General features: G+C 34.5%; 2 protein-coding genes across 2 annotated transcripts; both read right to left on the bottom strand.

Moving 5' to 3' along the window:
• Nucleotides 1–924: 924 nt before the first annotated feature.
• On the bottom strand, nucleotides 925–4,636 carry LOC130680417 (alkylated DNA repair protein alkB homolog 8-like). The gene is made up of 4 exons (XM_057490894.1): nucleotides 4,418–4,636; nucleotides 3,678–3,773; nucleotides 2,205–2,309; nucleotides 925–1,091 (listed from the first exon to the last, which is right to left on the bottom strand). Exons 1-4 carry the CDS (start codon nucleotides 4,476–4,478, stop codon nucleotides 997–999), a joined length of 357 nt encoding a protein of 118 aa, XP_057346877.1. The 5' UTR covers nucleotides 4,479–4,636; the 3' UTR covers nucleotides 925–996.
• A 1,183-nt stretch (nucleotides 4,637–5,819) lies between these two features.
• LOC118921071 (alkylated DNA repair protein alkB homolog 8-like) lies at nucleotides 5,820–15,257 on the bottom strand. The gene is made up of 3 exons (XM_057490893.1): nucleotides 14,916–15,257; nucleotides 10,522–10,654; nucleotides 5,820–7,137 (listed from the first exon to the last, which is right to left on the bottom strand). Exons 1-3 carry the CDS (start codon nucleotides 14,969–14,971, stop codon nucleotides 6,838–6,840), a joined length of 489 nt encoding a protein of 162 aa, XP_057346876.1. The 5' UTR covers nucleotides 14,972–15,257; the 3' UTR covers nucleotides 5,820–6,837.
• Nucleotides 15,258–15,288: the final 31 nt, after the last annotated feature.

The following is a 15,288-nucleotide window of genomic DNA, read 5'->3' as shown; positions in this document are numbered from 1 at the left end:
CTCAGTGATCTAGTTGCCACTCTCTTCTCCATTTATCTTTTGTCTCATTTTTCAATTGGTTATACAGTTGAGGGGAAAAAACAAGGATGATCTTTAGTGGTCCCTAGAGCTAGCTACAAGATCGAATAAGAGGTAAAAATAAACCGGACAAAGAGCTCTTTTCCTACCCATCCTCATTACTTTTGAAAGCATTTAATAAAAATCTACACACAGTTGATAAAATGGTTTTGTCTTATCAAATAATGCTAAGTCTCTAGTCACAGTATCAACATGATCATATAAGCTCAGCAAAAATTAAAAAGCCAAAACCCTAAAGACCTAGCGACAGCAACTACACAAACACAAAAAAAATACTAGTAAATAGTATTTGCTTCCAAGAATAGATCATATTTTGAAGCAACCTGTAGTTAGACGAGATGCCCTCATATTTTAAGGATTCTTCTAGATTTAAAACTCTTTATTTCTAATTAAAATTCTGTCTGCATCTTGTATGGATCAGTTTAAATCAGGTGTTCTATATCTTCTTTAGCAGTTCAAGTGAAGTGCAGCTACAGAAATAAATCAGTGCATAGATATGGACCTCTTATTATTCACATGTAAAAATCAGGACATTATCCTCTATTGCTTAGAGTTTTTGAGGGGATTGAATCAGGTAATATAAATGAAAAAATTAATCAAAATTCTGGACACATACACTTTCTTCTTTTTCTTTTTCTATAGCCTGCAGCTACCATACTTTGCCACTAGATGGCAATGCTGCATAAGTAAGATGTTGCACCAAGGGAAGTCTGGATTTTATTTAACTGCAAAAGTTAAATTAAATTCTAGCTATCCAATGAGCTAATAGATATAACCTGGGAAACCTAATAAGAGAGACTATGATAATTTCTCATTTTGTAAGAAATTAAAAGTGTCAATGGTGCCTTTCTCATCTTTAAATCTTAATTCACTTGAATTAAGAAATGGCATTTTTTAAGGTAAGATACTTGTTGATAGCTAATAAAAATGTTGAACATTTACCTCTGACCCCAGACTGAGAGAAATGATTTCATCCTCAAAAGCAGAATGTGTGTCAACGTGAGCAGGAATTCCTGGGATGGAAAATAAGATTAACACATCACTTCATTTTTCTCTTTGGTAGATTTAAGATGACTTTAAATACAGCCTCACACTATTATAGTGAAAACACTGATAATCAGAAGTGTACCATAATTTTAGTTAAAAAGAAACATTTAGGGTGAATATGACTAAACAGAATCAAAATAAATATAAATTAAAATTATCTTATCTTCAACTTCAACTACCACTGGGACTCAGTTCTAAACCAGGACTCAAGACTCACTGCCTAACTAGGACATTTACTGAAATCCAGCCTAAGAGGAAGATGTTAAAGAGAGATACTGAAGTCATTTTTTCCCTTAAACACTATATCCCAAAGTACTTACAGAACAAAAGCAATAGTCAGGTGTGAAAACAGCGTATCAGTAATTAAAACATGGCTGACTACCTATCTTTCAATCTATGTTAACTGAACACCTCTTAAGAAAAAGGCACTTTGCTACACAGTGAAAGTACACGTTGTCATAAGACAAAGTCCCTGTTCTCAGGAAGCATACAGACCAGCAGAAAGACTGATAGGTAACTATGCAATTATAAGACATTATGATAAATGCAGAAAAACCCAAAACCTCCATGATGCCTCCATTAATAAAACATTTAAGACCATTTGATTACTATAAATATGAGATGCAGATCTTGCTAACAGGTACAAAAAAAATCAATAACCTGAAGATTTTTTACTAACAGGTCATCCTAGAGTTGTCTTCCACATTCTCACAGGAGAAGAGCAAGACTACCTAACCAATTAGCCTTCATCTCTGCATCTGTAAACTGATTTGGTTTCTTCCATTATACATGCCTCCTATGGCTTTAAAACCATCTTCCCCACTCTAAATAAAACACTGAGAGGGGATCAAAAAAACAAAATCACAAATAGCAACTGTGTCAGTCTGTTTACCCTTTGAGAAGCAAATTCCTCAAGGGACTAACATGTAGATTTGGAAGGGATTCAAGTCAATGAAGGTAACAAATATAAGCAAACCAGGAGTTAGTATGAGCTAAAACATATGTTTGATCTTAGAGAGTTACACAATCTACTTAGTTATGAAATACATGACTGGAATTTTAAAAGAAGAAATACTCACCATGCCCAGGCTCATACTGGTTGATGGTCAACTGATCAGGTTTATGTTTAATGAAACCTTCATTCAACCACTTTTCCAAAATGCTATCCCAAATGTCAGGAAGACCTGAAGTCAGTAATCATAAAGATGAAACATTAAAATATTTACTTTGCATGTTTTATTCAAAAATAAAAATAATTATTCACTGTGATAATAATCACACAGCTTTTAATTTAGCAGTCAGATCTAAATAGAACAAAAAACCCACAAGCAAACAAAATTTTCTAAAGAATCTTCTCTTTTACTGATTTTTATCAAATAAAACACCCAAAAGAACAATTTTGCTGACAATTTTAGTACTCTGTAAAATAATAAAATTATAAAATTGACTATTACATACTGGTAATTAGCCTGACCACTTTGTTTTTTGTTATTTTAAATTATTCCACTTATTTTAAATTAAATTTTAATTTATTTTAATTATTTCAAAGTGGCACTAACTTACTTTCTTTGGAGTCATAAATGTTACTTCACGAGGGAAGGAAAATTTTTAAATAAGACCAAAGTCATAAAAATACAGATAAATTTAATTCCAACAAAGAATTCTACCAAAGGATTCATAATCAGATTATATAGTAAATTCTTATTAATCAATTACACACACAAAATTGATAAAGATTATGAAAAGTAAGTCACAGAAATGGCCAACCTCACTAGTCATCTAGTGATGTAACTCATGTAACTAATTACAGAGTTAAAAGTTTACAATACAACATGTTGGTAGGAATGAAGGGAAACGGGTCCACACTTGGTCTGAGTATGCTGGTATAGCTGTTTGGGGGGCACTTCATCAGCACCGACATTTTAAAATGAACAAAACTTTGACACAATTCTCAGTTGTCTCCCTAGAGAAACTTTTGCTTACTGCATAAAAAGGTGTATACAAGGATATTCACTGCAGCACTACTTGTAAAAGTCAAAAGCTAGAGATAACCTAAATGTCTATTAAAAGGGAACTGAGTAAGCCATTACTGAATAATCAATAAAATGAAAAACTTTAAGATCTCCAAGACATACCATAAAGGGAAAAGAGTAAGTTGGAATGATATATGTAATATGTGAATATACAGCACATACAATATATTACATGTTAACAACTATATACTTTTATAGGTACCTCTATTTGGATATAAACTCATTTTTTCATTTTTTTAAAGGATTGGGAAAATATATACTAATGAGTTAATAGTACTACTCCTGGGAAAAAGTATAGAACTAAGGATAGTGTTCAAGAGGAACTGGAACTTTATCTGCATGATATGATGTTTCCACATCAAAACTGCACTATGCATCTAACTTGTTTTAAATTTATTCAATGTTTCAAAAGCTTACCAAAAGATGACAAATGAAACATTATCCTTAACTAGGATAGACTTATAATATATTAAATCTTTTTTCAGAACCAGCAATTATTTTTTGTTAACAATTACTTACCCCCAGGTAATGGCTTATCTTTATCTACATTGTTGTTCTCATAGTGGAATTCATAACCAAAATGCTTTACTCTTCTGTGTTTTAAGGACTTTTGAACTATATGAAAAGAAAAAAAAGTGAACTACTTGAAAGAAAATAATTGCAATCTTTTATATATTTCAAAGTTGACACTGTGAATAAGGTTTGTTTAGTAACGGTAACCTGTTAACTGCAAAATTATTGTCTTTAATAAAATTAAACATTTTATCTAATATCTGCTGTTCTTTTAAGGCTAAAATTATAACAAATGCTTAGAGTTTCTCCCAATCAATCTGAAAGAGTTAAACATGCACACAGGCACATATAAGACTGCTAGCTGATCTGGAAAGAGTCAGAGTAACTCTAATTTGCAAGTATCTCCAGGATCACTTTATATTACAGTGGTATGTACTGAACTTCCAATTCCTCATAGGAAATTTGCCTTAGGGCGGACAGGATCAAATAATATATGTGAAAGGGCTTATCAATGTTAGCTCTACAAATGTTGCCTAATGTTAATTAGCTTGGAGTTTTAAATTGGTAGCTATATATTATTTATTATTAGTGCTCGTATGAATTGTGTAAAATTAGATCCAGGCTACTTTCAGTAATTTTGAGGAAATACTAAGAGTTTTAATACACCACGGAAGAAGGAGAGAAGTGGCAGTAATATGGCATTTTGCAGAAACTTTTAAATAAAGATTTTTATAAGTCTTACTCACCATTTTGATACTCTGTATCTTCTGACCAGTTAATGCTTTCCAAAAGCATTTTTTTCATCATCAGAAGAAACAATTTCTTCTACTACCATGAGGCCTGGAGGTAAGGCTTGATGACCCAACTCTTTCCACTGTACTGTGGGAAACCAGATTAGATAGTCACATACAAAACTTAGTTCCTACATACAAATAACTCAGTTTTAATGTAGGCAGTGGGGGGACACGAGGAAGGCAGTATAACACAGAGAGGACAAGTAGTGATTCTACAGCATCTTACTACATGATGGACAGTGACTGTAATGGGGTATGTGGTGGGGACTTGATAATGGGGGAAGTCTAGTAACCATAATGTTGCTCATGTAATTGGTACATTAATGATACCAAAATTTCACAAAAAATTATTCATAGGAGGTTACTTAAAAAATAATAATAATAATTACTCAGTCCAGTAGCCAGTTATCATTTCAGAAGAATCCCAATTCTCATCTTCAGAAATAAGAATGCTAAAGGCACACAACATATTAAAGTATAAAAATAAAGATGAAGATAAAAATTTTGGTAAATTTTATCCACTACAATTACCAACAGCAAATAAAATAGTATTTACCTAAATATTATTTGAACATGATTAAGCCACTTTTTAAATCTCATAAGAAACAAGGTTTCTCATAATATCTACAGTATACCTGTAAAAAAGTCAGACTGTCTTTACTGAATACAAAAATTTTAATGCTCAGTTTTGCCCTTAGGTTCTTGATACTAGCTATGGTAAAGTAACAGAAAAATGGACAACATAATACTTTTTAAAGAAATAAAAATACCATTTTATGAAGACTTATTTGGTATATTTAAAGTAATTTAAGTCCCCGTGTCCTTCAAAATTTTAGATATAGCTCTAAAACAAAAAGAAAAAGAATCTGACTAAAGGGAATAGTGGAATTCACATTTGCTGTTAAGCTATCTGACCATTCATGTTATAGATGTGATTTCTGAACCTTCTCTGCTGAACAACTTTCATCTCTGAATCATTTAATATAAAAATTCATAAAAACAGTAATAAAAATACTAGATTTTATTAATATTTCAGAAATATAAATAGTGAATGATCTCATAAGTATTTACCAACTGCTTACTATATGCCAGGCATTACATTATTTATTCAAATTATATAAGGAAAACTTTGGGAAGAATTCCTTAAGACAGGTAATTTATAGTACAGGTGATTCACATTTAATTTTCTAAGTAGTTTTTAAAAAAAATTTTAATAATCTCTTGTACTTGCTATTTAGCAACTATCTGGTGGTAGATACCAAAACAAGTATCAAAACATTTCAGACACAGTTCTATTCTATTCATTCTATTAAAAATGATTTCCAAGGATATAAATGATTAAAACAGTCTTAGAAATACATATGGATCTAATGTAGGATTTCAAATAAAGAACACTCCAAAACTCACTATGTACACTTTCTTAAAGTGTTCAACATACTACCTAAGGGAATACCCAAGGACAGTATTTTATGATCAAAACTATTCAATTTTTCAGAAACTCATGAGCACATAAAATACAATCTAGTTCTAAAAATCTGTGAAGTCAGATTTAAAGTCAAATACATAGGCAGTGAGAATTATAACTTTTAAAATATACCTTTAAAGGAATTTCTTTAAGTTTCCTTTAAGTCTTATTTTACAAAAACATAAATTTGATCAGATTATACTCACCTACCCACCCCCAGGATATCTAAACAAAATTCTTTAATTGCTTAAATAGGTGGCAAATAAATATAACAGAAGGAGATTAGATGTTTAAACCAAAGTTCATCTTAACACATCTCCTATCCATGGGAGAGTAGTGAAACAATGTAATAATCCCTGTAGTAATTCCATAAATCAGCCTATAAAGCTTTTATATTAAATAAATTAACTTAATTAATTTAAATAAAATTAAAATTTAGAAATTTAGAAATTTAAAAATCAGTTCCTCAATCAAACAGGCATGTTAGCACAGATATGAACATATGAATATTTCCATCATCACAGAAAGTTTTATTGGACAGTGCTACTATAAACTTTGGGGATCTTTTGTGAATAACAATGTTCTTCCATAAATATGAAGCTTGGTACATAAACATTTGGATCAATCAATTCTTAAGTAATTAAATGAAAACTTCTGGGAAAACACTGAAAAATAAATTAGTGATCTGAATCCTCAACATTAAATAAATAAAACACAATTAGGTAGCAGCATTCCAAAACAAGTAACATGCATAATAAATACATTGCTGGGTTGGTGGGACCAGCTCCTTAGAAGTAGGCAATGTCTAAATCACCTCCCTTCAACTACCGGTCACAAAAGGCAAAACCACACGCTTAGAATGTCTGTCAAACAAAAAGGGGCTGGGTCCGATTTTGAACCTCCCAACTTAAGAAAACTCATATAAAAGAAAAGCGGCATTTTTAAAAAGATGTCTGTATGATAATATACCTTTTTCCACAAAATTCAAGCACAGAATGATCTTTTGTCCTAAATCTTTCATTATTTCTTTTCCATTGAGGGTAACACAGGCTTTCTCAGATTCTTCTGTAGTTTTGTATCTTACAAATGAGTAGGGCTTCGTAGGCGGCATCAGGAGAGCGTCCACCGCTCCGCACGCCTCTAAGACCAGGAGCAGCCGGGTCCTGCTCACACCGTTACCCAGACCACCATTGGCAACAACCAGGCTCTTAAAGAAACAAAAAGAAAGGACCATCATGTTTATTTTTTGACCTGTTTATTTTTAAATAAGATAAACTTTTTAAATAAAATTAATATTTTTAAATAAGATAAAATAAGATTTTTTTAAGTACAATCTCTACAAAGGTATAGCTAAGAAAACTAAAAAGGTGTAACTAAGCATTCCATGTAGTGATTACTTGCTTTTCTAATTTCATAAAGTACATAAATTAATTTACTAAATAATGGGAATTAAAAAGTACACCTATGTTGTAAATATTACTAATTTTTTAAATAGCCTTTTCAGTAAAATATTCCTTTTTTAATAACCATACAAACAAATTAAAAGATAACTCCTTCACTGTTCAAACATAAATTTAACATAATGAAAGAGAAATAGAAGAAAGGAGAAGGAATAAGGAGTTACATGAGACTTGCATTTTGCCAGACACTGTGCGCGACATGCTTTTACCTACTTAATCCTCATTAACACAATCTTCACAACAGTCCTACACAGTGAGTACTACGGGCCCCACCTCACAGAGGACGAAACTGAAAATCAGAAAATTAGGTTAAGGGAGTGACTAGGGGGAGCTGGATTTCAAGCCTATTTCTGTTAAGTTTCCAGAATCCACACTTTTGATATAACAAGGTAATACAATGTTTCCTAAAAACTAAAGTAAAGGTACTGGCTCAAAGAAAAACCAATTATAGGTTCTACTGAACACAAAATAGGAAAATTTTCCTCTGTGCCTGAATAATTCAGTCATTTTGCAATTAAAATTCTTTCCTTTGTAAATTCATGCTTACTTCCTACTATTTGCAGTGTGGCACCAAGCTTTATTCAAGGGATTTTGTGGGGAGGGAAGAGCTCTTCTATTTTTCATTTAAATGGTTAAGGCCTAGTACCCTTATCATCTTTCTACTTATAAAGCATTCTATACAGTGTTAAGATCTTTAATTTATGAGCTACGACTCCCCAAAACTGCAGTACAACAAAAGTAAACAAATGATGGCTTGCTCTCCCTCTCTCATCACATACCCGGCACTGGCAAACTGATTCTGAAAAGGGACAGATGGTGAGTAGTTTAGGCTTCACAGGTCCTGTAAGTCTCTGTCCATATTCTTGTTCTTATTTTTTAACCATTTAAAAATGTAAAACTCATTCTTAGCTCACAAGTCAGACTTGACCCAAGCACAACAGCTTGCCAAACCGATTCACGCTATGCTGGAGATTAAGAACATAATGTATTACTGTCATACACACAAAGTAGGAATATCTATAACCTTGTTTTAAAAGAATGTAATAATTCTTATAAAAATTCGTTATTAAGAAAAGTAAAGCTCTGTTCTGCCATGGACAGCCAATACATTATATGTATACAGGCATACATGTACACATAATAAACAGTAATACAATAATATAAAATACGGTATAAAAGTTAGTTTCAGATGGCTGGCCCTGCACCTTATCCAAGGAGGTTTATAAAGTACCAAAATAATCTGGTTATATGCAGCCACAGTTACAAAAACATTTCCATTATTACCAAATTTAAGGAAATGCAAAGGTCTTATAAATATCAAGGGTCCAGTGCCCCATCCAGGAAATGAGAAAGATGGTGACATGTGACTTGAGGAATCCTAGTAGTCATCAAAGATGCAGTCTAAGTGATTTGTGGGCAATTTTAAAGGCAAGCCAAACAAAAACAAGTGCAGTAGGGGAAGGAAAGGAGGCACTTGTTTCCTATTACGTATGAATTGTACAATAAAATTAAATGCAATAATTCTTTCATTTATAATTGTTCAGTCAAGCAACTTTCCCAGTAATACGAAATAGAGAACTCAGAATTTTTTTTATCTTCAATCATGACAATTTGAAGATCATAGCTCTAGAAAAATTTCACCATGGCTATAAATTTGAAGTAAGTCATCTACACTTGTGCGACGTCATGAAAAGTGCATTTGTTCTCCTCTGGATGGGTAATATATAATTGGAGGTCCTTATACAATTTCATTCTTTTCCTTTAAAAATACTGTGGAGAAAAAAATCAACAAGCCCAAAAAAGATGACAATTTGGAAGCCAAGAAGTTGAGATTTAAGCTTCCAGAGACCATGAAGAAAAGACAGATTAAACCAGAAACAAGCTTCAGAGGCAGTAAAGAAACTTAACCTATTTCTTTTTCTACCATTTCTCTTCACAACCCCTGTAAGGAAAAGAAAGCAAGTTACGTTTGGGAAGAGATGAGAGTAGGTTATGTCAGTGTAAGCCTCTGAGAACCTCACAGCTTCAGTGGCTCTTGGCAGAAATAGCCAAGTGAGTGCAGACATATTAATTCTAATCTATTACCTATTCCATCATTTTCATAGGGATTGTTTTAAAATCTCTGAAGTCACTGATATTTAACAAAATCTAAGTATGGGCCTCTAACCTGCTAAATTTAAATCTCCCTCAACAGACTACTCATTCCTAAACTCTGATGCGGCACAGAAGGCACCGTAAGCACACACGAGGGAATGGCACTGGCCTGAGAGTCTATAGAGACCTAAATTTTAATCCCAGCTTCACCTTCTCATTTGTATCTCTTTGGCCCTCAGTTAGACGATGACTAAGCTTCCTTGCTATTCATATCATTTATCTTTAGAATCAGAAAGAAAATTCCTACAGCATTTTAATGACTAGTAAGCACTGTCACATACACATTCTTTTTAGAATCTAACAATCTAATGGGATAAAATGTTATGCAATACTATGTCCTTATGATGAAGAAAGCTGAGGTCAAAGGGCATTACTCTTGCCCAAAGAAGTGGAGAAGCTAAGAATTAAACTAAGTTCTAATTCATAGCCCAGGAAGTCTCATAATCATATATAAATTTAATTATTGCCATCAGATAATAAAAAGGCTTTGTAAATAAAGTCCAATAAATAAAAAATGTTCTATAGCATATAATCAAAATACTTTATAATACAGGTGAAGTCAAGAATAGAAAAAAGATTGCATTAAGATACAAAAGATCTAGCTTCAGTTTTCTATTCAGCCACTTTGTATCAATGGACACACCTTAACCTCTCAGCACCTTAGATTTCTCACCTATCTCATAAGGATTTTTAGGGAGTTAAATAAAATAATGAATATAAGTATGCTTGGTAAATTGTAAACAGTTGTACAATGTTACTGTTATTAACACATACCCACAACTTCTAGTTCAATCAACACAAATGAAAATTCAAACTATGCTAAGTCCCAAAATAGAAAGTTCACAAGTCTTATTAAATATTGATGTAATACATGACTAATTACAGCCTTTTTCTCTTAGCAATTACTAGTAAATATGACTAACACATTAAAATGGCAATATATTTACATTCAGATGATAGTAATAATTTCAGGTCACCTCAGTGGCACAGGATACTGTCTCAATGCCTTCATGTCTCAGCAACGTATGCCTGGCTTTAATCTGCTTTCTTAAGAACTTCTCACTTTTACTGAGTTTGTAATTACTCTGATGGCTGCTGTCCATGGCAATACTGCAAAAATAACACAGTGTCAACCTTAAGAGTCCTAAAGGGACAGTTACAATGATGCTATTCATATATTCCAGAGTTTATAAATATTTCTACAAAATAGTTTTTTTAAATGCTAACTTTACCTTTCACCAACCAAGAGAAGTGAAAACAAACAGCTGCATGGAGAATAAAGGAATATTTAAGAAAGTAGCAAGCAAGAACATCTACCAGCTTCTCTGGTAGTTCTACAAAACGTTCCCATGCTTCAGCTCTATTATGTGAGCTATTTTACCCACAGGTGATACATCACCTTGCTTATTAAGTCCTAGGTAAAATATGCCAAGGACAAATTTCAAAAACAGTGTTAGGAAATTTAAAAACCACAAAACAAAAAATTCACAGAATATACAGTATAATACCACTTACATAAGTTCAGAACCCAAAAGTAAGCCATGTATTGTTTAGAAATACATATATAGTAAAAGAAAAGCAAGGAAACAACAGACAAAATTCATTCAGAAGAGAAGTTATTTCGTGGGGGAAGGAGAGGAATGTATTATGAAAGAGACACATAAAATCACCAGGTATTTCTTAAGATAGACAGTGTTTAGGTGTTTATTATTTTTTAAGCTATACATGTTACCTATTTGTGTATCTATAATTTCTTAAAAACAGATATAAGAACACCATAAAATCATTTTCCTTTTATTGAAATACGTCAATCAGTAAGTAGTGACTGAGTGCTTTGCCAAAGAGGCCTTCACATTATCAGGACCCTACATCATGCTTTATTATAGTAGCCTATTTTATTTTGTTCACAGAATTTAACACAATTTGTGATGATTCATTTGTTACCCTAATTCCCCCATCAGGATGTAAACTACAAGATAGAAGGAATGCTACCACACAGTAGGTGCCCAATATACATTTGTTGAAGGGATAAACAAATGATAATGGTGAGTGCACACCTGCCTGTTTAGGGTCTCAGCACTCTGCAGCATGCAACTACAATACACAGCTTACACCTTCAACATGTTTACAAGTTAGATGAAGAAAGCAAATACTAAACAATGAAAGAATATGACACACCTTCATGTAATAAGTGGTAATGATGCAGTCCTCAGGTGTGACATGAATTAAAGACAAACAAAATTAGAACAATGTTAACTGGTGAAGTCTGGGAGAACTTCAGAACATAAGGAGACTTGAGCTGAGTATTTAAGGATAGTAAGAATAAAAAATCCTGTGGAAGGGAGTGTATCCAGTGAGGCAATGAAGAGAAGCTGAAACAGAAATGCATGTGATCTGCAAAGACAGTGAGAGGCAGGCATAATTTTTTTAGAGCAGGAAACGTTGGCTGGTCCACCAATCCCATTCTTCACCCACTTGAAAATCTCCAAAGTTAGCAAACAAAATAAATTTAGGAAGTAAAATCATATTCCAAAACAGCTCATAAACAAAATTCTAATTACTAATCTTTATGTATAAAGGAAAAATGCTAAATCTATTGAAAGCACAGCCAGGAGTCCAGCCTAACTAACACACAGGACACATGTGATAGAGGAGGCAAGGCCAGCAAAGCAGGCTAGAGGGAAAGCGTAACAGGGAAGCGACAGGCAAGAGGGTCTGCAAGAATCCAGCTTGGCAAACAGAAATGCTGGCCTGACCTAGGGTGGAGGCTACAGGAAGAAAGGAAAAAGGAAAAGAGGGCGAGAGCAAAAGAAAAATTCTAGTACTATCAATAGGCCTTGATGACTACACAGATGTGAGGGGAGAAAGAAAGCACACATCACTTACTAACAGGACGGAGCCTGAGTGACTGAGAGACTCACGATGTCATTTCAAACAGAGAAAGTCAAAAGGTCAGGAGGAGCTGCTCAGTAAGAGAGGTAATGAGTCAGATTTAGGATATAATACACTTGAGGTACTGGTGAGATAGCGTTCCAACATCTGGCTGGCAGATGACAACATGAAAAGAAGAGGAGAAGAGGTTAGAGAAAGTTTTAGGTATCATCATTTGACAGAAAGGGGATAGCTGAATGGACATTTTTTTATACTGAACTAATTACAATTATTTGCTCTAATATTCATACCTTTTCAATGGACTATGTGTTGAGAACAAGGATTAAATTAGATTTTTCTTTGTTTATCCAGAACCTCCTTCATTGCTATGAGACAGTATAACACAGTATTTAAGGGTCCGGGTTCTAGGTTCAAATCTCAGCTCTACCACTTACTGGCTGTATGATCCTGTGTGAATTACTTATTTAGTTAACTTAGTTAATTACTTATTTCTCTGCTTAGGTTTCCTCACCTATAAAATAGGAATAGTGTCTATTCTTGGCACATTAACTCCATCCAAACCCTGCACTAAAAAGTCTTGACCGAAGTCTAGCATGGCTTCTGGGAGCATAAAGCTATGCCCCTAGAATGACTCCAGCTCATTATTAAAATGCCTGCCTGAGAAAACTCAAAATGCTGCCAGGAAATTTTACTACTGTTGTTTACTACTATTGTTCTAGCAGCACCTAACTATAGGCCCCTGATCTCCTTTCCTTGGAGTAGTACCAAAAGGGGCTCACAGTTGTGAACAGGTATCTCTTGCAACTCAGAAGTATCTCTCGCAAGGATTTCAGAGCCATTCCCTTGAAATGTAATAATCAGGAAGGATCCAGCCTGTTTCCATGGCAGGATAGAAACTTCGGAAACTTTTTAACTCTGGTAACTGCCAGCTAGCAGCTAGTATGCGCTGACCAATCCTTTGTAATTTTCACCCCTGACTCAACGGAGCCCCCCTCTAGCCACCTCCCCACTCTCCCTTTAAAACACCCAAATCACTTCTGCACAAATCAGAATAAAGCTCAGTTCTTTCCCCTACTGTCAGTAGTTACTAAATAAAATCTGTTTTTACACTTTAATGACTGGCTGTGTTAATCTTGGGCACTACATCATAACGCTGTTATGAGGATTAAATATGCCTATTATTACATTACTGCTAATTTCCAGAAGAGCAAAGTCAGAATGGTTTATGAAGACAAAGAAAAGCTGAGGGCTCTCAAAGGAACTATCTTACGCCATTCCATCCAAGATCGTCATCTTTGGAATAGCATTTTTGCAGTATGCAATGGAGATTAAGGGGGAAATGCACTAAGAATTTTTATCTAAAACATCACATGAGGAAAGACTAAGTGGAAGAAATGAGAAAGAAAAGATGCTGAACATGTCTTCTTAAAAGTCTAACACTAAGAGTCCAGCACCAGCAGATGGAGCCTCATGATCACACTTCATCCTCTTTCCTTTCTCCTTCCTTCAGTCATGCAGTAATATTACAGGTGTAGCTTTGGAGGCTCGTTTATTCCCCATTCCAGTGACTTGGCAATGCACTGGCCCAGCAGCTGAGGTCTGGAGGTGCCCCCTTCCTAACAAAGCCACTCCTTTTGCCAAGGAATTTACACTGTTGCACAATGGCTTTGGATGGTCCTTGCCAGTTACGGGATGTTACAGGAATGAGGTCACTATTTACTACAATATTAGCCATAGAGAATCCAGTCTAATTCCATCCAGCCTAAGCACACTTTGTAGGATAACAAGATTTAGAAATCACACATGCTCTGCTGCTAAGTTCAACCCCAATGTAGCCTACCGGATACTGCCCTACAGTAATGGCAGTATGTGTTCTCCCTGCCCTCCTTGAACAACAAAGTTCCTACAACCAACCAAGCAGATAAACAAATATTCCTTTTCTTGTGTGTAAATTATACTTACTTAATAGCAAAGATCAGAAAGAACTCAAATTCCTATCAAATGAGCCCTGATCATAAAGTATCACACAGGTATACAGGATATACATACAAATCTCTAGGACATACAAGAAATTAGTGATAGAGGTTGCCACCAGGAAGGGGAAATGGGTAGATGGGTACAGGAATGAGAGGGAACGTTCCTGCTTTTTAACTTTTGAATCTAGTAACTATTGAAATTTCATTACCTATGAAAGGAAATGAAAATTTTAAATGATTAGAAAAAACTGACCCCATCAGTTGTCATACCACCCCATTTTAATTCTTTGAGGAATACCTACTCCATATTTTTGTATGCCATCATTAATTTGCTTATTCTGTTTGCCTCCTCTAATTTAATAGAAAGTAAAATATTAAAGTATTTAGTCAGTATTGCTCACCATGGAGCACTCAGCACCTAGAACAGGATCTAGCACCTAGCAGGCATTCAATAAACGTTTATCGACATATACTTACTAAACCTACTAACCTTGCCATCTTACCTCCTCAACCTCTTCTTCAGAATTCTGAGTTTGGTGTCTCTCTTCAATGTTTTCATTAATATTTGGTGTATCCCTATCTCTGCAGTTTTCACACTGTATTATAATTGATTGTGTGCTGGGCTCACCCAGGGGGGGCCTTTTCCTCACTGGACTGGCATGGGTCAAAAAAGCCCCAGAAAGGCCAGCCTAATACTTCCTAGTTGCAACCGTCAGTGCCCAACCCCAAAAGGAACAACAGATCCGCAACAAACACGAACAGGGGCAAGTCAAATACCGACGGGACAGCCCAGGGCACGCACACTCTACCGCGCTCGCACCGCAACACAGCACCGCCCGAGCCAACCCTCTATGCACGCTCTCAGCCCGTACACGA

The sequence above is a fragment of the Manis pentadactyla genome, chromosome 13, assembly GCF_030020395.1.
Source record: "Manis pentadactyla isolate mManPen7 chromosome 13, mManPen7.hap1, whole genome shotgun sequence".
Classification (NCBI taxonomy): domain Eukaryota; kingdom Metazoa; phylum Chordata; class Mammalia; order Pholidota; family Manidae; genus Manis; species Manis pentadactyla.
Note: the sequence above shows the minus strand (reverse complement) of the source record. Positions and strands in the feature narration are given on the sequence as shown.